The sequence below is a fragment of the Pteropus alecto genome, unplaced genomic scaffold, assembly GCF_000325575.1.
Source record: "Pteropus alecto unplaced genomic scaffold, ASM32557v1 scaffold51, whole genome shotgun sequence".
Classification (NCBI taxonomy): Eukaryota; Metazoa; Chordata; class Mammalia; order Chiroptera; family Pteropodidae; genus Pteropus; species Pteropus alecto.
In genome coordinates, this window is record NW_006431922.1 from 2,013,773 (window position 1) to 2,039,479 (window position 25,707).

General features: G+C 39.5%; 1 protein-coding gene and 1 long non-coding RNA gene across 4 annotated transcripts in view; one reads left to right on the forward strand and one right to left on the reverse strand.

Moving 5' to 3' along the window:
* LOC112475505 overlaps positions 1-9,906 on the reverse strand; it is a 17,466-nt gene extending 7,560 nt beyond the window's left edge. The window contains exon 1 of the long non-coding RNA XR_003044740.1: positions 9,730-9,906. This is a non-coding gene — a long non-coding RNA (uncharacterized LOC112475505). The remainder of the gene's footprint in view (positions 1-9,729) is intronic.
* On the forward strand, positions 5,548-18,589 carry PDP1 (pyruvate dehyrogenase phosphatase catalytic subunit 1). Of its 3 annotated transcripts, XM_015585490.2 has the most exons (3): positions 10,043-10,178; positions 10,901-10,935; positions 14,580-18,589. In XM_015585490.2, the coding sequence occupies exons 2-3, from the start codon at positions 10,905-10,907 to the stop codon at positions 16,235-16,237; spliced, it is 1,689 nt and encodes a 562-aa protein (XP_015440976.1). In that variant the 5' UTR covers positions 10,043-10,178; positions 10,901-10,904; the 3' UTR covers positions 16,238-18,589. The 3 variants fall into 3 exon arrangements, with proteins under 3 accessions (XP_024899104.1, XP_006906875.1, XP_015440976.1); XM_025043336.1 differs by lacking the exons at positions 10,043-10,178; positions 10,901-10,935 and adding an exon at positions 5,548-9,270; XM_006906813.3 differs by lacking the exon at positions 10,901-10,935 and having other exon boundaries at positions 10,037-10,178.
* Positions 18,590-25,707: the final 7,118 nt, after the last annotated feature.

Below are 25,707 nucleotides of genomic sequence, written 5' to 3' on the forward strand. Positions count from 1 at the left end.
CATTTTTTTAACTCACACAAAGAAACCAGTAGGCAGAGATTTAGGTACCAGTTTAAGCCAGTCACTCGTACCTGCACAATAAAGACCCCAATGACCTTCAACTAACCTGAGTTTCATTATACCATCATTATAATATGATGCATATGCCCGGAAGTTCATTAATATCATTATAACAGAAGACTGAATTCTGGGAACAAACATGCGCAGAAAGCAAAATGATAAATCACTGAGTCCTGTCAATCTTAGCTGTCAATTAGGAAGCCTACTCCTCTAAGAAAAGTAACCACCCACAGCAAATAGGGATAAAAACCCCGGAGGCTTTGTTACCAGACCTTTTGAGTCACACTTCTCTCGCTCAGGCCCACTTCCACTTCTGGAAGTGACTTTCCCTTCTAATAAAACTTTTCTTTTCTGCTGTACTTCAGTGTCTCGCTCAATTCTTTGTTCGAGACATCAAGAACCTGGACAACGTGCTGGGAGAGGACCCCACTCTCCAGTAACAATTCTAATATCACTGGCACACAGCAATGACTTGCAAATTTAAACTGAAGTTGAAATAACTAGTCAGCACCATTGTTCTCGGCTTAGAAACTTTTTTAGCTGAGTTGTGTTTAAACAGTAACAATGACCTCGACTTATACATACTTCAAATGAAAATGAGATTTCCGGATGCAGAAAAGAGTGAGAATCATCAAAAGGTAGGACAACAGCCAACAGGAAATGAGATCCTCTGTGTTCATTTATCCAGGTGGTTTATTGTAAGTCATGGATCTGTGATCTGACGACTGAACACTGAGCCAGCAGTTTATTTCCCTGACAAAATCTGGCTACAGTTCAGCTATGTGGTAAAATATGTTCCGTAAAAATATCTTTATGGATTTTCTCATTACATTGACAAATAAGGGGTGAAATCATCTTATGAGAACCAGAATCACAAAAAACTTTTATCCTTTGTACACATGTATCTCCCATGAAGAACAGAAAAAGTGAATTGAAATTATAATTATTTTTTGCACTACCAAATTCAGAGAATGTAAATATATAGTTATGTTAGCTATTATTTTAATTTCTTAGTGGTATCAAAAAGTTAATTATCTGAAAGTTAGAGTTGTCTTGTATTTACCTTCAGTAGTGATTAAATAGAGTTATGAAGCTACATAAAGTTTTTTGGATGAAACTGGCAGCTTTGGGAATTGTTGGTGCTCATTCACCCAATCTTCAAGATGAAAGAAACAGAAACAGCTCTGGGGACTGAACTTGAGCAAGTATGAATTCAATGCTTTTGTAAAAGCATCAACATGCAGGCTCATCTACATTATTTACTCATTGTGGTCGGCAGCCTCCAAGATGGGTTCTAATGATCCCCCACCCCTGGCATTCATGCCCTGGTGGCGTTCCCTTCCAAATTCACTGGGGTTAGTTTGTGTGACCAATAGGATAATACAGAAGTGATTGCATGATACTTCTGAGATTAAGGTATAAAAGACATTGCAGCTTCTATCCGTGTCCCTCTCAGATCACGTGCTTTGAGGATAACTAGCTCCTGTGTTGTGAGAAAACCTGTAGGACGCCCAGGAGGCAAGGAACTGAAATGTTCTGTCCAGGACACGGAAATGTGCTGGAAGTAGAATCTTCAGCCCCAGGCAAGCCTTCTAATAACAGCAGCCACAGCTGACAGTTTGGCCGCAGCCTCATCAGACCTCAGCCAAAACCACCCAGCTACACTGCTTCTAGACTCCTCTCGGACACCGAGTGAGAAAATGTTTATTGTTTTACACTGCTTATTTTGGGGGCGATTTGTTACTCAGCGATAGACAACTAATATACCCACTGTGATCTTGCTAAATTAGAGAAAGTGAATCTCTGCTTCCTCATTTATAAGGTGGGGACTAACGTAAATAGAAACATATTTATACTTGTTCTCCTTCATTCCAGAATGAATTTATAACTACTTTCAGGAATGCATAAAATATAGGACAGCATAAATTAAAAGAGGAACATAGAAAAACAAGGGTGGGATATAAAAAAGAAATGGGAGGAAGGCTAAAAATAATATATCACACAACCCTGTAACTATGCCACATTTCTGGCTCTGAAACTTTTGGTAATAACTCCAACCTCCCTCCACCCACACACACAGACACAGTCAGTTATTTATTCATTTCAGAGTCCAACAATTAAAAAAATAAAACCCGGTTACTTAAGAGACATATGATTATCCTTAGTACTAACATGGATGAGAATCTCCTTGGGCTCTACCCTAAAGCAGACCCTGTGTAGAGTACAGCTGAGGCCTTCACATCCATAGATACATGTGCGGTGTCTCATACTGTAGGCCCATAATGGGCTCTCATACAACAGTACCTGCTGTTACTACCACCATTTGGGGCACAGTATTACCAGTATTATAGCTCATCCCTAACAATCGTTTCCCCTTCACAGGCTAATACTGTTCACTTTCCATCCTCACAAATATTAAGAACAGCCAATTTTCAGCCACGAACTTAATGGAAAGTTTTGGAAAATCCTAGATATTCCAAATATTTCCCCATACTCCTTCCATGTCAGTAAGAACCTCAGTAGACATAAATGTCCACCTTCATGGTCACCCATGCACAAAACTTGGGGCCTCTTTAATACCCCTTCCTTTTTACCCTTTCTTACTTTCCTAGTCACCAAGTCCTGATGCTTTTAGTAATGTCTTTTCTGTCTGTTCCCTTCTTTATAATCTTGCTGCCATTGCCTAGCTCAGACTTGTAACTCTTCACTCCCAGATTTAGGTAACAGCCCTGTCTTAGCCAGTTCAGGCTGCCATAACAAAATACAATAGCCTGGGTGGCTTAAACAAACTGCCAACATTTATTTTTCTGTTCCCTGGTGAGGGCGCTTTTTCCTGGCTTGCAGACAGCCCCAACCCCCTTCTCTTATACGTCCTTGCACAAAGTGGGTAGGGCAACTTTCCTGTGTCTCTTCTTATAATAGCAGTAGTCTCATCATCGAGAGCCCTATTTTCAAGACCTCATCTAAACCTAATCACCTCCCAAAGGCCCCACCTGCCCATACCATCACACTGGGAATTAGGACTTCAACATAATGAATTTGAGAGGGGACACAATTCGGCAAGTTCCCCAGTCATTCCCAATCTAGCCTGGTACATAAGACTGTCGGAATACTTTTACTCTCCTTTCATAACGACTTAGTCAAGTGTCAACCTGGTCCAGACTACAGGAAATCAAGACCCAGCCTCCTGCCCCACCTCTAACTCCCGTTCTTCACCCAACACAGCTCCTCCACTTGGATTTGCTCCCTCTCCGCTCTGGGCCTTTCTATACTGTAAAACTTAGAATGCGCAACCACCACCTCCACTTTTCTGGATTCAAATTCCCTAATTTAAACCTAGTTCAATTCCTAGCTCAGAGAACTGAGAGCCTCAAGAGAGTCAAGAGGGACTCTAAATGTCAATCTGTTCAATCCTCGACTTCACCATGCATCATCCCTTCATCCATCCCATATTTACTGGGTACTTCCTAAACCAAATAAAATGAATTGGACAAGTTCATCCCAGACAGAAGTCATGATTTATACAGGGAGACTGGAATGCAAATGATTACAATGTATGTACAATGTTCAAAACATAAACAAAAGAGCCGTGGGAACACATTTTTTGATACTTGTTGTCTAGATTCTACTTGAACACCTCCAGTAACAGGAAACTCATTACCTAAAGGGGGAGCTTATTCCATTTTCAGAAATCTATAACCACATAAAATTATCATATTAAGATTAAATCTCACTTCTAATACATCTATTCTAGCATTTTCAAATTCCAGAGTTTTCAAAGATAAATCTAGCTTTCTTTTCATATGACTGTCATTTAATTATTTGAAGACCACACCATGACTATCACTAAACTTCTCATGTTCTGATTCTAGGCCCTTCACCCTGCTGGCTGCCTTCCTCTGGCTCCACTGAAGCTTTGTTATACCCTTCAAAGTTTGGTGGGGACTCCTCAAGGCAGAATGGAAAAAGGCTATCACCTCCTTTTGCAATCTAAGATCACATTTACGTTTTGTGAAAAGAAGGGGACACCCTTATTACAGTACTTCTTATAGACGATCATAATTTCCAGTGATTTTTTTCTTTCTCGCACATCTTATTAATCTGTCCTCCAAAAGCCTGTAGCACAAACTTGAATGGCTCATACTGGGGCTTGTTGCATACTGTCTTTCATTGTCTGTTAATTTTTTATTTTTTATATCTAAATTCTCTATCCATAAGTTTTCCTTGGGGTAAAGGTACTTTTATTAATTGTTATCATATTATTCGTATTATTTATATTTTCCCTAAATAAGTATATGAATGAATGAACAGTGTTAAGGCAGAAAAGCACTATGGTATGCAGAATGCCCCTCCCTAAAAGATGTTCACACCCTAATCCCCAGAACCTGTGAATATGCTATGTTAACAGGTGGAATTAGGGTTGCTAATCAGCTGACTTCAAAATAAAGAGTTATCCTGGATTATCACAGCCGACCTAATGCAATCACAGGGTTCTTTAGAAAGGAAAGCAGAAGAGATCAGAGTCAGAGAGTGATCTGCTGATGCTACATTGCTAGGTTTGAACATGGAGAAAGGAGCCACGAGCAAGGACAGCGGGCAGCTTCTCATGCTGGTTAAGGCAAACAAACAGATTCTCCCTTAAAGTCTCTGGAACAAGATGAAGCTCTGCCGACACCCTGATTTTAGCCTACTGAGACCAGTGTCTGACTTCTGACCTCTGAACTGTAAGTTATGTGTGTCATTTGAAGCCACTAAATTTGTGGTATTGGTATAGCAGCCATTTAGGGGACTCATTTAGGTGCTACCACTTGGTGCTATTTGCCTGCCATCATTTGGCATTTTCATTTAATTATCATTAATCCTTATAACATCTTTGATTTTGAAAAAGTTGAGGCTATTGGGTAAATCTGGAAAGATTACCCAGCTAGTAAGAAGCAGAGCTAGGATTTGAACTCAGGTCTCCAATTCATACTCATTTCACAAAACCATGATGCCTTAAGTAGGGATAAAATCACAACCCGGATATTGTGCCTGAGTAATAAATACTCTAAATATTCTGATTAGATTTCCAGAGCTTATTGTTCCTAACAGAAACTGGATACATAACTCAGTAGCTATTATTAACATTCCTCTTTAATTTCTATCTTCTTTCTATCCTTGAACTTTTCTCTCTTCCGTTGGGACTGCTTAAAAATAAAACATTCTAAAATAAACATAATCTTAGCTTTCAGAAGATTGTTTTGTATCATACAACCAACTATGGTTTACTACTAGCATGTGAATTGACTATATCAGGTATTTATCTACAGATATTTATAATATCTGGTTTCTAAGGAAAATAAGCTTTTATAGCCAACAACTGGTTTTTCTGAAAAAAAAAATAACCAAACCCTGCAGGACTCTGCCAAGAGTGGTCAGTCAGTGGTGATACACTGAGCTGTGCAAAATATATTGCTGGTCACAGACACAATAAGCCTGGGTGGAAATTCTGCAATTACAAGAATATAGTTTGCCCTCAAATCCATAATGAAAATGTAAAACTTTCTTCCTATAGTTCTTTAATTATCACAAAGCACTCAGCTGTTGCAATATGCCCCTTTTTTCATTTGAAATGAGTTCATTATTGAGCATCTATTGTGTGCTGTAGTCACTATAACATAGTGCCTTAGGGTAAATGGTTCTTCTACTTTCTACTTATGTGATTCTGGGGCAACTCACCCTGAGACTGTATCCTCTCCTGTGAAATGGATATAAGAATAACACCTACCTCATGAGTATTATGAGGATATACTAAGGCAATGCACTTAGAACAAGGGTAGAATAAAGCACTCACAACCTGTTAATCCTCACTATATGCCAAGCCATGGGTTTCTATCAGTGCAAGAAAGAGACGTGATTCCTGTCCTTGAGAAGCCTATATATATATACACACTAGTAGTTAAAGTGTACAGGTAAGCAAAGAATGTTAGTTTTTAAGAAGTGGTTTTTTTGAGTTCATAGCATAGGGGGCCCTGCTGAAGTCTCCTGATTGGCATCAGCTGCTTCGGAGGCGCCCATGACCTGGCACTTATTGTAAAAAGTGTTCTAGACCCACCCCAATAACTTGGTTTCCCTGAAGGCCTTCTTTCACCTTTTACCTTCTGTATTTGGGGGAGTCTATCTACAGAATTACACTGAAAATTAACCTTGCCAGACTACCCAATGGCTAGAAAATACCACCCGCCACATGTCATCCTTAGCATTTGATGATACACCCCACTAGCAAGTAAATAAAGCTTATTTTTTCCCCTTGAACAAAAGTTATCTTATGAATTCCACGAACAGATTACTTTAAAAATATTAAATGAGACAAATGTGAAAGCACTAAAGCAGCCTCTGGCCCACAAGAGATGAGCTAGAATACCTATTGTTTCTTTCTTATAAATGATTTGCCATTCTCAGTGCACAGCTCCAAGTACCTTAAGTTTCAAAAAACCAACAATCATCACTGGGATGGTAATAAAACAGGTACCTATCACTTAAGTACTTTGTAATTACTTGCTGATGTCCTATCCAAGACCTGTTGGGAAGTAGAAACTAAAGAAGAGTATGGCAGGCCAGCCTCATTTCCCTCTAATAGCTAATTTTTGCAAAGGCCACAATGAAGTCACTAACCATCAGGCAGACAGCATCTCAAATCTCAAATCTATTTTAAGCTTTCTGGCTGGTACCACTAAGATTGCTGGACCATCTCCATGTTGTCACAGCTAACCTCCAATATCCTTAAGGGTTTTATCACCCACCCACAAAAACAGCAGGCAAAACTGGTTAAGCACTTGCTCATTTCCAAGTTTATTCAAGGGCAAGAAAATGACTCAGTGCTAATGGTCTCATTCAGGAACTGTCTTTGCATTTTAACACAGAAAGCATGTGTGTAGACAAAATAGGTAATTTTGCACAATGTTTTCTTTGAACCATACTATTTTTGAAGCCCCTTTCTTCTTGCCTGCTCTTCTCTACAACAACCCTGGGTTTTGTGCTACTTTTCTACACCTTCCAATGCTGAAGTGTGAACAGGTGTTCTGGAGACTAAAACAGTCTGTGGGGACAGAGTAGCAAACCCAAGGTCTTGCTGCAGCCCTGGCCAGATGGCCATGTGATGACAAAAAGCCCTTTTGAAGCAAGCCTATTGGGTCGTGAAACGGAGCTCCAGCTAAAGAGAGGAAGCCAGGCCAGAAGAAGACAAGGTTGAGATGTTAAAGAATCACACCCCTCCACCCCCTGTCCCCCAGTGGTACAAGCAGTTATATTCTCTTCAGGACTGGGACTTTATTTATAATATACGTATCATAGAACCATACAACTTTGCAATTAAATAACAAAACTTACACTTCTAAATGAGAATTTCAAAGTTATTACTTTGGGGAGCCTTTAATCTGATTCCAGAAATACCTTGGCATTGCCTTCAATACTCATGATAAATTATTTTGACATATTTAGTGGTGACAAATACCAGTTACTTGAGAGTGGTTGTTATTTTCAGAAACAGCCAGATCATTCAGAACCAAAATTCTTAAGATGGAGGAATCAAAACTATTTTGGTATAAAAACCAAGGTGCTAGTTGTAGTAAAACAAGTTAGTTTCCTGTGCAGATCAAAAAACAATTTGAAAAGGTAATTTTAAAAGTGCTCTGAATAATGGCAATGTTGGTGTGGCATAAGATATATGTTACCAAGGTGACAACTTCGAAGAGGTCATTGAGAAAGCTGCACAGTCAGCGCTCTGGATCCATGGGTTTCACATTCGTGGATTCAACCAATAGTGGATTGAAGAGAGTATTTTTCATCCGCATAATCTGCAAATGAAGAGAGCTAACTATGCATTGTTTTGTGCCACTTTATGTAAGAGACTTGAGCATCCTGAGATTTTGGAATCCATAGGGGAGGTGGGGTGTCTGGAATTAATCCCCTGAGGATACTGAGGGATAACTGCATACATTCTGGAGTACCATTACTCTATTTCTGCAATCATTAGGAAAAAGTTTATAGACAACAGTCAAGCCTAGTATAAATAACCTCATTTCTGAGTCCACAGGCAGAAACTCTTAAAATAATAATCCATTCTTAGCTTCAGTTAACTGGTCTCCATGTCTGCAGAGTAGGGCAGTGACACTTATGTAAATTAAATTGATATCATCAGGTTCTAAGACTCTCTAGTATTAATATCTGATAACAGATTTCACTTGGTGGTATGGGTCTCCTACTCTCTAGTCCTTAATCTATGAGACACAATGACCTGCACACATCTATAATATTACTACCTCCTCCTATTTTGTACTTTCTTAGCATGACAGATATTTATATAAACTCACTTAATGAAACTCTGTTACTATTTTTATTCTTATCATCCATATGAGAGAACTGAGCCTGAAGGAAGTTGCCCAAGACCAAACAATAAACTGCAGAGATGGGGTTGGAACCCCGGCAATCTGGCTTCAGCTATGCTCTAACAATCCATCAACCTTTTACTGTCTCTATGAGACAAGAGAAAGTCAGATACATAAATCAAACACTCAATAGAAAAAAGGACAATGAAGAAGACAAATTTATGGTAAGTTCATCTGAGAAATAGAAAAGAAAGAGTAGAAAGTAGAAATGAGGCAGATCGACCCGTGTAAACTGGGATGAAGGCCGCAGAGTAGCCGCGAGAGTTCAACAGAAAACCTGAAGATGGACAAAAAGGCTCTCCTCTCATTTAGAGACAAGAGGAAGCTGGAAAGATCTGGGGGTCATGAAGAACCAGTTTCTGACACTGTTTTCTGTTCTTCCTTGAATACATAAAAATCAAATTATATAAGATTAATAAAAATAAAACTCCACGATACTGTTAAGATGAGTGTTTATACCAGCCCACATCACTTTGTGAACTTCTGCTGGCAAATACGCTTAATAAATCAAAGTAAACTCAGTGTGTGAAGTTTTTAGAACTTAGTATCAATGATTCAGTTCACTTAAAGAGGAGAAATGTGTGGAAGGAGGCAAGTGAAAAAGCCCTTGAGATGTCTTCCCTTTAACCACAGTGCCAACGTCTCCCCAAACCTAACCTCATCTCACAGAAGCGGAAACTAAGTCTCATAAAGCGGAAATGACTTGGATTAAGATCCTGCGACTCCACGTCGAGTGCTCTTCCCACTTCTGAAAGCTAATTCTGCCCTCTTTTAACTATTCAGGGTAAGCGACACAATACTTATTTCAAAGCCATTCAGAGAACATAAGCGCACACCTACAAGGGAAAGAATTCCTTCGCTACTTCCTCTTGCCGTAGTTTAGACCGGCTCTCCATCCCCCGCCCTCTCCCCCGCCCCCGCCCCGGGACTTGAGAGGTGTCCAGAAAACGACAAAAAAAAATACACATTAATGCTCCTAAACTCTGCAAAATATCAAATGAATGGGGCAACACTCTCGGAATGCTGTGCCTTAGATTCTAGGGTGGGGCGGCAGGGAACTTAGTTTCCGGTTGGGCGGGGAGCCGCCCCCGCAGCCGACCGCACCAGTGAGGCGCGCGGGAAGCACGGCCGGTGCCCTGCCGCCTGGCGGGGAGCAGCCGGTGCCCGGGGCCCCACGTGCGGTGGGCTGCTGGGGCGGCCCGGGTGCTTCCCCCTACTCGGCCCGCGGCAACCCCCCACCAACCTCGTCTTCGCCGCACAGCCCCGCAGGTCCCTGATCCGCAGCGCGGCGCTGCCCCACCTTCCACCGCGCCTCCGGGCTCTGTCACGTGAGGCGTGCCCTTGGAACCAATGGGTGGCTCGTGCCGAATGGAAGGGATTGTCTGACCCTCGTGACGCCACAGAGCTGGCTGGGAGCTCACAGCTCTTCCGCCCCGCACCCCGGCAGCCAGCCGCTCCCTTCCCCGCCTCCTCGCCTCTGCGGCAGCCAATCAGGAGACAGAAAGCGCCGGACCGGAACGCGTGGGCGGGGCAGGGCGGCTACCCCGCGGGGCGGGGTGAGGGGTGAGCTGGCGCTGGGCGCGAGACCGGACTCGGGGAGTTGTGCCCGGCAGTGCGGAAAGAGCACTGGTGGTGCAGCCGCCGCGGCCGCCTCCTCGTTGGGAAGAAGTGGCTCCTCCCTTGCCGTGCCCGGTTCGTATTCCCTGCTCCCGGCCCCGAACCAGCGGGTCCGAATCCTCTTCCACCCAGAGTTGTGAGGGGGCGCCGCGCCTGGGATGAGGCGGCCGCGGGCGTGCAGAGAGAAAAAAGCGGCGCTAGGCTCGGGGTGGGAGCCACCCCATTGCGCCGGCTGTCAGCACCTATGGGACCCGCCGGAGGGCGAGCTCCCGGGAGGTGCTGCGCAGGCGGTATGTCTTCTCTGCCCGAGGGATCCCCCTGACACACTCAGGAGTCTGGGGTGACCCCACGGGCAGCCTGCCCTGGGCCGCCTCTGGTCTAGACCGAAGCCGTCGGCGTTTGGGGCCGGGTGGGGCTGGCAGCAGGCGGAGGATGCGGCGCGCCCGTGGACTTAGCGCAGGGGCTGGTTGGAGGGGATGGTCCTGGGGCGCTCCCCTGCTCGCGTCTAGGCCCCTGCCGCCTTGGGCCGTGGCTCTGCTTTTCTCGTGAGGTGGGTGGGTGGGTTGGTTGGTTGGTTTGCTTTCCTTCTCCCCACCCGTTTCTCCCTCTGTCCTCTTCCCTCTTCCCAGCCCAGCCCCATTCACTAGGCTAGTTTGAGACCTCGCCCCTCCTCCGCTCCCGCCTTCCCCGCCGCCTCTAATGAGCATCTCTGCATTGCTTTCAATGGGCCGGTGCTGCTGTCGCCGCTGCTGGCCGCGCGGGTTGTGGATGTTGTCGGCTCCGTGTTGTGATGACAGGAGAATGTGTGTGTGTCCCGGGCCCAGACGAATTGGTAGGTATTCACTTAAAGACCTGCGTTGGGTACCCAGGAAGGATGGTGACTGATTTTGTGTGTGGATAGTTTTAGATGGGTCGGCATGGAATCAAGGGCAAGGTAGTTAGAAAAAGGGTACAAAGGCTGCTTGGATGGATGCCTTGGTGAGTGCAATTTTCAGCTAAGGACAAAGGAAACTAATAAAACAAGTGTTGGCTTGGGGCTTCTGAGGCTTTGGAAGGAAACCTGTTTCTTCGTTCGTGTAAACATAATGGGAGCCGTGAAATGGTTAGGCATTTCCAGAAAATGCTGAAAAATCTTAGTCTTTATGCAGGGTATTTAATGCGATCGGATTACCTAAACTGAGGTTCTGACACATCTGATGACTAGTATATCATTTTTTTTTTTAATTTACACCAAAAGCTTTGCAAAGCGAAAAGAGTCTGTGCAGTAACAGCATCTAATAACTAATTTGTTCTATGGGTTTACTGATGAAGTGGAATCTTTTCTTGGCATAGGCTCTGCAGAGCACATCAGTGAGAATGGGTCTCACTCCTGTGTTGGGTCGCAGTGCATCTTTCTTTATTAGTCATTGGCAAAATCGGCCAAATTCTCCTAGGATGAAGATGCTGCATGTAACATGGCTCAGTCTGAATCATAGGATAGAAACTTTTCAATGAAAACGTAGTCAAAAATAACTTGAAATTTTGACACAGCTCCAGTTTACTAACAACTGCACCTTGTTGCTGTTTTTGGCCCAATCAAGAGTTTTCTATTTCCATTAATTTAGCAAGATAGTTAACAAAAGTTTTGTTTTCACGATTTTGTTGGTGAATCACAGAATATTCAGAAAGATACTCAGAGTGGTTTCTGAAAATATTTGAAAGTACTTAGACAGCTAAGGGTATCTATCTGGTTTGATGGTGAGAATATATGACCTGTACTGGTGAAGATAGGATGCTTATTAATCAAAGAATGCGGTTTTCACGAACTTCAGCTTCTCTAAGAATGTGTCTTTTGATGCCATATTGGGAGTTGAGGGATTGAGATACAATCTCAGTTCATATAATAACTGAAAAATATAGTTGATAAAATTCACTCTCTGTTTTTTTGTTTTCAATTTTGAGAACTTTTGCTTTGAAGGTAAAATGTATATTATTTGAACATTTAAGTGCTTTCTGTTTGAATGTATGTGTTATTCAAAGCATTTGCTGTATGAATCATTAGTTTTTTTGCCACACAATATTTAATTAATTTTGCAATCAACTTACAGAAGCAGAAAAAAATTCAAAACAAAAAGATTTGAGAAAAGTGCAGATTTCCTGGCTTGTTATTTCTCGATTAGACATCATGTAAGGAAATCCTGTTATACATCTATTAAATCCCTCCTTCGAAACTTGCACACAAATGCATGTGCGGAGACACATAATACTTTGATTCAAGCTACACTCCAGAAACACACATTTTTTTTTTCTTTAGGATTCTTGAGTTTTAAAGTAAGCACAAATATAAATTTATGGAGAAAATTTCTTTTTTTTTTTTTTTAAGATTGGCATCTGTTTACATTTTTAGTAATAGAAAATCTTTGTAGAGAGCATGAAATGAGTTAATGTGCTTTTTGCATGCAAACCTAACAAGGTATGGTTTATGTCTGGAAGCCAGTATCATGTGGCCCAACATTTGAGCACATCTCCTGGCTCAGTCATGTACACTTAACCTCTGGATGACTTTCAAGTTCAGTTTGAAGTACTGTTATTTAGGTGGTTAGTCTTGATAGATTCCTGTTCTTCTGGAATCTCTATTTTTCATTACTGCATTTTAGAACAGTTATTGATCTTATTTCCAGAATTCTAATTTTACCTTTTATTGCTTATTTTTGTCTTCAATTTTGTAAAAAAAATTCCCTTTTTAACTAGTACAGTTAAAATAATGGTACTTTCTATCTCTTGCAAAACTGCTCCTATATAACTGCCTAATGTCGTGCTTATTACAGAAGCAAACAAGGATCAGTTAGTTATTCTGTTTGGTTTTCTCTGCTCTCCCACACCCCACTCAGCACTTTTTCTCCAATTACTCTTTAAAAGAGGGTATGCAAAAGTAATGCAATATATAGCTAACACTTCATGATATTTGTAAATTTTTTGTTCCTTAATGGGCTCAACCTTAGGAATAGCTGATACTAAGATTCAGTTGGTTTTGTTCCCTTTATTTCTTTTTATTTACTGCATTTATTTCCTTATTTAAAGTATTTGCAAAGCCTGTTTCTTTATAGGCCAAATGAATACAATACCTCAAGAATTCAGGGAAATATTATTGAGGAAGAAAGATTATTTTTCTCATATAAGTTATCTGGGTTACTGGTAAACATTCATTAAATTTTCAAATAAATGCCCAGCAAAATCTTTTCAGTGTCATATACTGAGTGATATGATTTAATTTTATTCATGATTATAAGTCTCTACCATTTTTATCCATACCTTAAGATTCTTAGACTAGTATTTTATCCCAAAGACAGATAGATATCTTTTTTTAATGTAAGAGAAAATATTCTCTTACATTCTAGTGGTAAATTCTACTTGGGATCCATAATACATGAAAATAATCTTCCTGTAGCTTTTCCTTATGGCTGATAAGCAGAAGAAAATGCTAACAAGTAAATTAAATTCTAGCACTGAAACTGTTTATGTTACTAACAAAGTTTGGAGCTGCTAGAATACTTAAACTTTTTTTTCTTTTTAATCATGAAGGACACAGTAAAATTAAACAACTGGTAATGAAACCTGCATTTAATTTCAAAGCCTCACTGCAGCAAACACTTATAAAGGCATAGAATCCTAGAAGAGGCCTTAGATAGCATCTGTTCTGATGTGTTCACTTATAACTGAGGAAAATTAGGCCTAAAGAGGTGAACCAGCTTTTACAGGATAAATTTGGCAATTTGGTGGCAGACCTATGTCCCTGAGCTCATCAGATTGGTACAGTGGTCTAGAAAGCATTTTTTGCAGACCATCCACTGGGGTGTATGAAGGTAATGTTGGAATTTTTTATTCATTATGTAAAATTTTTTGTGTATGTTCTAATGAATATTATATTAGTACAGTAGTATATGTGTAAACTTACAAATAGTTTATGAACATACTTATGTTGAGGATGCATCTTAATACTTTTTTGGTGATAACCTTATGTCATCAAATGCTAACAATTGACCACAGATCTAGAAATAGGATCTTCATAAATGGGAGAAGTCTCAGCAATATGGGAAATCCAAGGCCTTTTTTAAGGATAGGGAGAGAGAAGGGTGATTGGCCAGCTGGACTGTCACTGCATAATGTTATATAACATTCATCTCCTCAGCTTTCCCCAGCCAAACCTATCATACATTTTGCATAGTTTGTGCTATACAAGAAATATGGAAAAAAAAGAAAAAAGTAAAGTAAAGCTGGACTGCAGTTCAATCCTAGCTCTATAAAAGATTGAGAACTTGGTGCTTAGCAAATATACCCTGTAGAGATAGTATATGATATGGGTATAAAATACAGTGCCTCATAGCACAGGGCTTAGTATGTAGTTTCACCTGCTAAATATTTGCTATAAAAGCAAAATAGATTAATCTGAAATATAACTTTTTTTGTGTGTATGTACCTGTGTAATTTGCGGTCTAGGAATCCCAGTCAGAAGTTCCAGCCTGCCACTGTTCTCTGATGCCATGCCAGCACCAACTCAACTGTTTTTTCCTCTGATCCGTAACTGTGAACTGAGCAGAATCTATGGCACTGCGTGTTATTGCCACCACAAACATCTCTGCTGCTCATCCCCTTACATTCCTCAGAGTCGCCTGAGATATACACCCCATCTGGCGTATTCCACCTTCTGCAGGCCAAAGGAGAATTGGTGGCAATATACCCAAGGAAGGAAATATGCTTCCACACCACAGAAATTTTACCTCACACCTCCACAAGTCAACAGCATCCTGAAAGCAAATGAATACAGTTTCAAAGTGCCAGAATTTGATGGCAAAAATGTCAGTTCTGTCCTTGGATTTGACAGCAATCAACTACCTGCGAATGCACCCATCGAGGACCGGAGAAGTGCAGCAACCTGCTTGCAGACCAGAGGGATGCTTTTGGGGGTGTTTGATGGCCATGCAGGCTGTGCTTGTTCCCAAGCGGTCAGTGAAAGACTCTTTTATTATATTGCTGTCTCTTTGTTACCCCATGAGACTTTGCTAGAGATTGAAAATGCAGTGGAGAGCGGTCGGGCACTGCTACCCATTCTCCAGTGGCACAAGCACCCCAATGATTACTTCAGTAAGGAGGCATCCAAATTGTACTTCAACAGCTTGAGGACTTACTGGCAAGAGCTTATAGACCTCAACACTGGAGAGTCAGCTGATATTGATGTCAAGGAGGCTTTAATTAATGCTTTCAAAAGACTTGATAATGACATCTCCTTGGAGGCTCAAGTCGGTGATCCTAATTCTTTCCTCAACTACCTGGTGCTTCGAGTGGCATTTTCTGGGGCCACGGCTTGTGTGGCCCATGTAGATGGTGTTGACCTTCATGTGGCCAATACTGGCGATAGCAGAGCCATGCTAGGTGTGCAGGAAGAGGATGGCTCTTGGTCAGCAGTCACTCTCTCTAATGACCACAATGCTCAGAATGAAAGAGAATTGGAACGACTGAAATTGGAACACCCAAAGAATGAGGCCAAGAGTGTGGTGAAACAGGATCGGCTGCTTGGCTTGCTGATGCCTTTTAGGGCTTTTGGAGATGTAAAGTTCAAATGGAGCATTGACCTTCAAAAGAGAGTGATAGAATCTGGCCCAGACCAGTTGAATGACAACGAATATACCAAGTTTATCCCTCCTAATTATTACACACCTCCTTATCTCACTGCTGAGCCAGAGGTAACTTACCACCGATTAAGGCCACAGGATAAGTTTCTGGTGTTGGCTACTGATGGTTTGTGGGAGACAATGCATAGGCAGGATGTGGTTAGGATCGTGGGTGAGTACCTAACGGGCATGCACCACCAACAACCAATAGCTGTTGGTGGCTACAAGGTGACTCTGGGACAGATGCATGGCCTTTTAACAGAGAGGAGAGCCAAAATGTCCTCAGTATTCGAGGATCAGAATGCAGCAACTCATCTAATTCGCCATGCTGTGGGCAACAACGAGTTTGGGACTGTTGATCATGAGCGCCTCTCCAAAATGTTGAGTCTTCCTGAAGAGCTGGCTCGGATGTACAGAGATGACATTACAATTATTGTAGTTCAGTTCAATTCTCATGTTATAGGGGCATATCAAAACCAGGAGTAGTGAATTTCTTACCCTGTTGACTCTCGAATGAAGTTGATTTACAAGGTAGGTAGATTTTTAAAAGATACTAAAATAATAAGCATTTCCAGTGGGTCATTCTAAACATTTACCCAGTTCATCTTGTAGTTAGTCAAGAACTCCAGTTGAATTGGCAGCAGGGCAGCGGGATCATCTCATTCTGCCTGGCTCAGACCTCACACCACCTGCACTTGAGTCAAGTCAGTTTCTTATTGCAGGTGTCTTGTGACACTGGCTTCTTGTATCAGTCTGAGAAAATCAGGATGACCTGGCAAGTAGGATCTTGAATAGGCCAAAAGCAAGGATTTTGCTGGGCATGTTCTCTTGGTAAAAGGGAAGAAACAACAGTTCACACCTGCAAGCCCCTTCCATCACTAAGATTCCAGTGTACATGAGAACATTCATTGCATGATTTCCTAGATATTCAATCTGTGCATTATTTATATAAATTTAGTTTAACCTGAAGTGGTTTTCAGATCCACTTTAAACCACAGATGACTGAGAATCAGGCAATCTGAATTTGTGTTTGTGACTATTTGGAATATTTTCGAGATGGAAAAGCAAACTACTCCCTTCTCTATCCAATTACCTAATGTCATTGAAACGTTTTCTATTTTGCCACACACTTGAAGACAATAAAGGATTTTAGTTTTATCTACTCTTATATTGATGTTAAATAAAAAAAGATTTTTTTTTTTTAGTTTGTATTAATGAAAAAGTTTATTTAGTTTGAAATAAAAAGATCCAGAATAAAAAGAAGAGACTGATATGTTCAACTATTGTCATTGATAGTCACCAGCATATCACTCTTATGTAATTCCCAAAGGCTTGGCATGTTGTACATATGTGTGTGGGGCGGGTAGAGTGCTGCTGGGAAGTCATACTTCTAATTTCATAGTGATAAGGATTTCTATCACTTGGAATTTTAAGGATGATATATATAAGTTTACATGTCAATTTGGGGAGTAAGTTTTACCATTGGGTGTTGAGACAGGAGGAAGTTTTGTTTTCCCCACTTAGACATAAAGCAGTTAAAATATTTGGCTTAAAAATTACTAAATGCTTTAAACATTGTAGCTTATAAATAGAAATATTAAGATATGTACATGAGAAATTTTAAAAGGTAACTATTTTGCATGTCTGATGCTTAATAGAACACTTAAAAGCATCAAGTGTTATTTGAAGCAGCCTCTGTAATTATTTGCAGTCCCTTCTATTGCTGTATTGAAGTAAATGAAAGTAAATATGTTCAAATTGGCTTTTTGGGAACTTATTTGATATGTAACAAATGGCATTTTCCTATGTTTTATGGTGATCTGTGTATAGCTGTACATATATTTTCATCACTTACTGTAGCATCACTGTTAAAAGAATGGCTTTGACTATGTTTGATATTCATATAGATTTTAATATAAAACATCAGCTTTCCCTTGTGTAATTAGTTGAGGGTTGTTTAGGAGTCCTTTCAGATTTCTGTAGAATATGAACTACATGTTCAAGGACTCTGGACTGTGCACACTACAGCAATGTAGAACTGACTACAAAACTTATTCCTGTTGAAAAATAGACTCAGGAAGATTACAGCTTGGAACTTTTCTTCCAAGCAGCATTTTGGAGGGGGAAAAGGCTGTACTATATATTTATTTCTAAATGTTTTTTTTTGACAGAGGCTTTTTCTTTTAATGAAATATATTTAGACTGTAGTAGCAATTAAAACCCATTTTCAAGCTATTTTAATTTCTTTTGATCACTATAAAAAGTTCCATAATACTATATATGTAATAAAGTCTCATCTTTATATGGTACAGTATATATAAATTTAGTTTCCTGTGGTCATGATGAACATAATTGCCATTAATATAATACACAAGAAACTTGGTCTGCAGTCTGAAAGCTGGTCTACTCTCTAGAATGAAAATGCAGTGTGGTGTTCATTGTTGAGACAAAAATAATGGGATGTTAGAAATCTGAATCTACTATCATCTGAAAGCAGTTGTGATTTTATTGTAATTGGTTGTCACAGTGATCTTATATCTAGAATTAAAGAATACATATAACCTTTCATCATATTTAGCCTTTCTTAAACTTTTTTAAATTAAACTTTCTAATAAACATATCAACTTCTGTATTTATATTTAATCAATGGCTCATGATATTTATAATACACCCTTAACTACTTAAGTGAATGGTGGTATGGTATACAGTACTTGGTAGAAAAACTGTGTCTTATAAAAGATGTATTTGCGTGAAGACATAAGAAAAGTTTATATATAATATAGAGTATGGTCCAAGAAATACCCACAGTGAATTAAAGCTTCATATCTGCTTTCTGAATGGCCTCTTTTTTTTTTTTTTAAATTAAATTTATTGGGATAACATTGGTTAATAACATAATTTTCAGGTGTACAAGATTATAATTCAACATCTGCATATTCTGTTGCGTGCTCACCACCTGAAGTCTGGTTTCCTTCTGTTATCATATACTTGCTCTCCTTTAACCACTTTGCCCTCCTCAACCCCCATTTCCTTCTGGTAACTACCATTCTGTTGTCTGTATGTATTGATTTTTAATAATAGCAAGATTTATTAGATTCTTTCTATGGTGGTAGAGTATACTTAACTTTAGGATCCAATAACTAAATAGTACTTTTTTAAAAAGCCGAGGTATAATTTTCATTAAAAAATGTATCATTTGAGATTTGGTAACTACAACCCTAATAAAGATACAGAACTTCCATTGCTTCAGAAAATTCTCTCAAGCCCCTTTCTAATTAACCCCTCCCCACATAACTTGTTTTGATTTGTATCGCCATAGATTAGTGTTGCTTTTTATAGAAATTCATGTAAATCATATGTATGTACTCTTTTGTGACTGACTTTTGTTCAGGTTTTTGAGATTCATTTATGTTATTGAGTATATTCATAGTCTTATCAAGTAGCATTTCATAGTATGAAAATATCACTCTTTATACATTGTTCATAGATAGTGTTAATCCCCTCCCTCTCCCTTTGAAAGCTAACTTTTAGATTAGCAATTCTCAGGAAAACTATTTGGTTGAAGTGTAGCTTTAACTTTTCAAATACATTTACATTTTATCTTCTATAAAATTTGTATTTTATCAAATACAAATACATTTTATCTTCTATACTTTAAACGTAGGACTTTTTTTCTAATGTCCTTTAAAACAAGTGATGAGATTTTTTCCTGGTGAAAAATTCGGAAGGATTGGAGAGTGTCCCTTTGCTATTGACCTCTCTATGTGCCGAGATATTTGAGTTAATATTATTCCTTAAATGATTGAGCTAATGACTCCTAAAAGAAAAAGGCAAATTACACCTTGTTTTTTGATGGTCTTGGTTTATCACTCCATCAGCCATTGCTCTATGGTTGAGATGAAGAAGGAAATAACTTGAATGCTCACTTCAATTAGGACTGGGATGTTAGACTGACTTGAGTATTCTTTTATTAAACAAGATTAACACTGCTAAGAATGAGCTTCCCTAGTCTCTAGTCAAATATACTGAATATGGGTTCTTGTTAGCTTTGTCCTTGGGGATAACAAAAGGGTCTAGGTAACTGTATCCTTAGTCTGTAGGTTAACATATGTTAATTCTGACTTTTTTCATAAATTAATAAAACAATAGCTATTCATTATAGAATTTTTCACATCTTCAAAAGCTGAGTCCCAGACAAGCTGGGTAGATTCCATCTTAATGACATGTGAATTGACTTGTTACAATACGAAGGTCATTTCCTTTCAGAATTTACTTTGAAAGGCAAGCTTAATCCTATTAAATTCTGTCTGCCCAGTTCTTATGACAAAATTTATACCTTGGATTGAATCCTCACAATATATAATCATTGTTTTCTAACTAGCTCTCAAATTACAAGCCTTCAAGGTGAATATATTAAGAATGATGAAATTTCATGCATTTCATGTGCCATGAATGATTAGCCAGTGCACATATTTTAAGGATCACAAAATTTATGCTTCATTTATTTAGGTTCATAAAATATGCACATACTGGGTTTTAAATTGTTCTAATAATTTTTTAACTTGTTTATCAAGATTTTCAGTTTTTAAAGGGCAGGGCCCTAGTGTTTTGTTTTTCTCTTTGAGCTAACACAATGTTGAATAAAAAAATATTCAACATTTCTTTATTTTTACATTAGAGGTATACAATCAATTTTTTTAAAAAAACATGAACTTTAAGAAATTCCTTTATTTTATCAAAAGTTAACGTCTCAATCCAGGTGCAGAGAAATAGCTCATTCCTGTAGCTATAGTTTTATTTATTTTTAAATTTCAATTATTACTGAAACTTGAACTAGTTTCCTGTTGCAAAGAACTAATATTTAAAAGGTTAGACCCCCTGCCCCCAAAATGTCTTTCTGTGTCCCTTGGGAGAGACTTAGAATGCTCAATTGTCAAGTCAATTGGACACAAGTAAATTCAGGTCCCTCTGTAAAACTTTGCTAAAAGGTCCCTGTTCAACCCCTGACATCCCCACTCTCACCCTGCCTCGAAGCTCCTAATGCACAGTATGGGAGAAGTGTTCTTTGAGGGCCCACCAAGAACTGTAGCTGCTATTTGGAAGCTCCAGGACTGAGTATTTCATGTTGGTTCACCTTACTACCACAAGGGGTGGTAGGGAGAGAAAGTTTTCCATCTGAGACTCTGCCCTAGAGTCACGGTTCTCTGATTTTCTAAGCCCAACCCAGTTCACTGACTTTCGCCTGCAGCACAGGTTTACTAGAGAGAAAGAACCAGTGAGCAAGATGGCTGGTTATGAATTCTTTTGTTTTCCCTGAGGCGGAGCCCAGGTCCCACTTTTTCTTCTTCATATGGTATTTCCGGAACTGTCATGGTGTCAGCTGCATGATGGGAGTTGCCAGTATTTGCAATGAGGTGAGATTATAATGATATTATAATTAGCCAAATGTCTACTTTAGCCAAAGATAGTGTCTAGGGTGGAAAAGACTGGTTTTGGTTTATTCCCCCTCCTGGGGCTAAAACAGGGAGGGAGGTCTGAGGAAAGGAAAAAATTTCCAGAGCCATAGCCTGGAGCAGTAGGGGCTTTCCCTGCACTGCCTGTCCTGCCTCAGTATAACCAGAAAGCACACTGACCTCACATTGTAATACTAACAGTAACCACCACTACTTTTTCTTGAGTACTTAATTATATGCCAGGTCCTGGAAAGTACACTATATACATTTTCTCCCTTAATCCTTGTGCTGGCTAGTTTCTGGCCCCTCAACCCCTTCTCAAAGCCAGCTCTGCTCTGTTCTGTGTGCCAGGAAGCTGAACCCTACAAGCTATACCTCCCAGGCTCACTCACCTTCTGACTGTCATTTCAACCAATGGGCGACACCAGCAGGCAGTGGGAGGGTAGGATCAGAGAAACACCAGGAAATGTCTTCCTCATTCCCTCCACGCTTCCAGCTGCATTTCCAGCCTTAGCTGTGTCCTTCCACACCATAGTTCCCTTGCTTCCGCCCCCTCCACGCCCACCTCTTCCCCCTTCCAGCTCTCTGTGGCTCAGGGCACACTATTCCTCCCTTTGTCCTTTTCAGCCTTAAGAATGATAATGGCTTCCTGCTGCTGCTTGTCTCTGAGTGCCTTAACAACCCTTTTTGTTCCCTCATCCTTGCTCCTACCTCTGTAAGTAATCTGTTCATTTGAATAATCTGGATGAAATCAATTTCCTGCCAGGACCTTACCAATGTAATCCTCAAAACAAGCTAAAGTATTATCTTCCCTATTTTACCTGGCATACAGAGATGAGGTCACTCGTCCAGTGTCACACAACAAACAAACACATACCTATGTATTTCAAAGCCTGCATGTTTAATCATATCACACTGTCTGGCCTTTTGATCTAACCAGAATGATCCCTTTGGAATCGAGAAGACTTGAGGACTATCAAGTGGCCAATACACAAGTGACCCCTTGAGAAGCAGAAGCAAAGATCTTCAGAAGAAGTAGCAAAGATTGATATAGCTTAGCAATTAGTCTAGAACAAAGGGAATGGAACCACTCAAAGATGGACAGAGTGTGCCAAGTGAGGACATAAACAAAATTGTGGTTTTATAGAGTAGAACCATAGCTGTCTAGTTGAGCAGTGCATTGCTATGTCCAGGGATGTAGTTTCTCAGTTCCCCAGTTCATTTGTTGAAATATTTATTGAAAATTTACTATAGTCTTGGCACTGAGGATAGGTATTTGGGGTAAAAAGTACAGACTGCCTTCAAGAAGCTCACAGTTTGGGAAGATACATGTGTAAAAAACACGCTTAAATGATCAGGAATGGCTCAGAAATGGAAGCAATTGTAAGTTTCAGCAGTCCTGGTGTGCCACAGGGACATGGCAGGCCCTGTTACTGGGAAATCACGAGAATTTCATTAGAAGGGACAATGCTCGAGCAGAGATTTGAAAGGCGAAAAGAAGTACGCTAGGCAGAAAAGGACCTGGGGATTATATTTCTGGAAGGAGAGCATGTGTCAAGGCACAGAAACATTAACCATACTGTGTCTTTGAAGATCTCTGAGTATTTTTTCATGACTAAAACATGCATTACGTGGGAGGGAGAGAATGGTGGGAGATGAAGTAGAAAGAAAGGAACCAGAGAAAAGAACCTGAAATAAATATACAGCAATTTTGAGCAAGTACTGTTGCATCCAGCATACATTTAAAAATGGAACTATTTTAGAAGGCAAAGACCAGCCAAGAGAATCAAGGGATATAAGAGCTGGTGGGAGCAAGGGTGGGAGGAAAGGCCTGAGAGAGCCATGTCAGTCTTAGATCTGGCTTCTAGCCACTCGTAGGTGGGAGATGTGACTAATTCTAAATGAAGGATTGGTGATTAAGCAAGAGAACATGTGTGTGATTTACATATTGCTATTAGTCATTTACGTACCTATATAGTCACATTTGGTAACCTGGTACGTAAACCTAGTATGTTTAGTTCAAAAACAGTCATATTTTCATTCCTCTCAATTTCTCGGTTATATAGTGCACCATCACTGAACTCAAGTATGGGGCAACTTGGTAACTGAATCTGGATGGCCTAACCAGTCACTCTTAAGTCGTGGACTATTATACCTCAGTTGAATTGCCAGCCACCAGTGGGTTCAGTCCAATCTAGCAAGTGTTTATTGGATTTTTTCATTGTTTTAGGTAGGTACTTGGGATATGTGGTAACCAGCCTCCAAGATGGCTCCAAATGACCCCTGCCTCCTGTAATTTACTCCCAGGATTGGTTTTTGTGACTAATAGAAAACAACAGATGTGATAATGAGATGTCACTCCTGAGATTAAATTATAAAAGACACTGCAGCTTCTATTTTGGTCACTGTCACTCTCTTTCTCTTGGATGATTCACTCTGGGAGGAGCCATGTTGTAAGCAGCCTTATAGAGAGGGTCCTGTGGAAAGAGACTGTAGCTTCCTGCCAACAGTCATACAAGCGAACTTTGAAGCAGATCTTGCAGTCCCAGTTTAGTCTCCAAAGGCTGCAATCCTGCCGACAGCATGACTATAACCTCATGAAAGACCCAGAGGTAGTAAAGTTGCTCCCAAATTCCAACCTTCATAAACTGTGAGAAGTAACTATTTTAGACACTAAGAATTGAAGTAATTTGTTATAGTCTTGAGAATATTATGTTTGGTCACAGACATTGCTCATTTTACTGTTTCCTAAACAGGTGATGTCTTCAGTTTAAATATCTGCTAAACAAGATGTGCAATGACCAAAGAAGTCATATGTTTAAAAGCTATCTGGATTTTAAAAGGAAAAGAAAAAGGAGGTACATCTATATGCAGCTTTATGAAGAGATTTCTGACATGTGAGTGACAAAAAAATCAAGTTGTATAATTTGATTCCACTTATGTTAATTATTCTAGGCATATTTTTAGAATAGGTTTAAGACTTTGTTTATAACATATAGGCAATAAATGCTCATTGTAGAAAATTAGAAAATGCACATAAACAGACGTAATTATGGGTAATCTACTTCCACTTTCATCTTGTTATTCGGCGATAATTATTAACAATTTAGTGTATATTAAGGGACAATGTAGTGTAGTAGAACCAACACTTAGACACAGATTGACCTGGATATGTTTCCCAAGTTGACTACTTCTTAGAAATTATTTTACATCTTGGTACCTCAGAAATCTTATTTGTAAAATGGAGATAACAATGGTACTATGCAAACGTATATAAAATATAATCAGATTGTACTGTTTATATGGATTTATAATCTGTCCACTTAATATTGAGGCAAGTATCTTTTTAGATAGCCCATGTGCATGGATTGGAAGAATTAATATTGTTAAAATGTCCATTCTTTCCAATCCTTATTGAAATTCCAATAGTGTTTATCACAGAAATAGAAAAAAAATCCTAAAATTCATATGGAATCACAAGAGATTGCAAATACTCAAAACAATTTTGAACAAGAACAAAGCTGAAGGCATTGATCTCAAAGTAATCAAAAGAGTATGATACTGGCATAAAAACACATATATAGACCAATGGAACAGAATAGGGAGCCCAGAAATAAATCCATGCATATATGGTCAACTGGCCTTCAACAGGGGTACCAAGAACACACAATACAGAAAGGATAGTCTCTTCAATAAGTGCTACTGAGAAATTGGATATTTACATGCAGAAAAGTGAAGTTGGACCATTATCACATCATATACAAAAATCAACAAAAATGGATTAAAAACTTACATAAGGCTTGGAACTATAAAATTCATAGAAGAAAACATGAGGAAAAAAACTTTTCTTAACTTTGGTCTGAGAAATGATTTTTTTGGATATGATCCCCAAAGCACAAAATAGAAAAATGAGTTTCATCAAACCGAAAACCTCTGTACAACAGAGAAAACAATCAACAGAGTAAAGAGACAAACTACAAATGGAAGGAAATATTTGTAAACCATACATCTGATAAGGGTTAATACCCAAAATGTATAAGGAACTTAACTCAATAGCATAAAAACAAATGACTTGATTAAAAAAATGGGCAAAAGACTTGAATAGACATTTTTCAAAAGAAGACATATAAATGACCAACAGGTATAAGAAAAGGTGCTCGACATCTTAGTCCTCAGGGAAATGCAAACCAAAACTACAGTGAGATATCTCACACCTGTTAGGATAGCTTTTTTCAAAAAGACAAAAGATAACAAGTGTTGATGAGATTGTAGATTGATTCAGCCTTTATAGAAAACAGAATGGAGGCTACTCAAAAAAATTAAAAACAAAACTGTCATATGATCCAGCAATCCTACTTCTGGGTAGATATCTAAAGGAAATGAAATCAGTGTCTCAAAGAGATATCTGCACTACCATATTTATTGCAGCATTATTTACGATAGCCAAGATATAGAAACAATGTACATGTCCACCAGCAGATGAATGGATAAAGAAAACATGAT

What these genes read in the sequence shown, in the direction of transcription:
- PDP1 (XM_015585490.2), top strand. Translation starts at nt 10,905, where the DNA reads ATGTGTGTGTGTCCCGGGCCCAGACGAATTG. An exon ending in TCCCGGGCCCAGACGAATTG is followed by an intron (nt 10,936 to 14,579) that starts GTAGGTATTCAC and finishes TTTGCGGTCTAG; the next exon opens with GAATCCCAGTCAGAAGTTCC.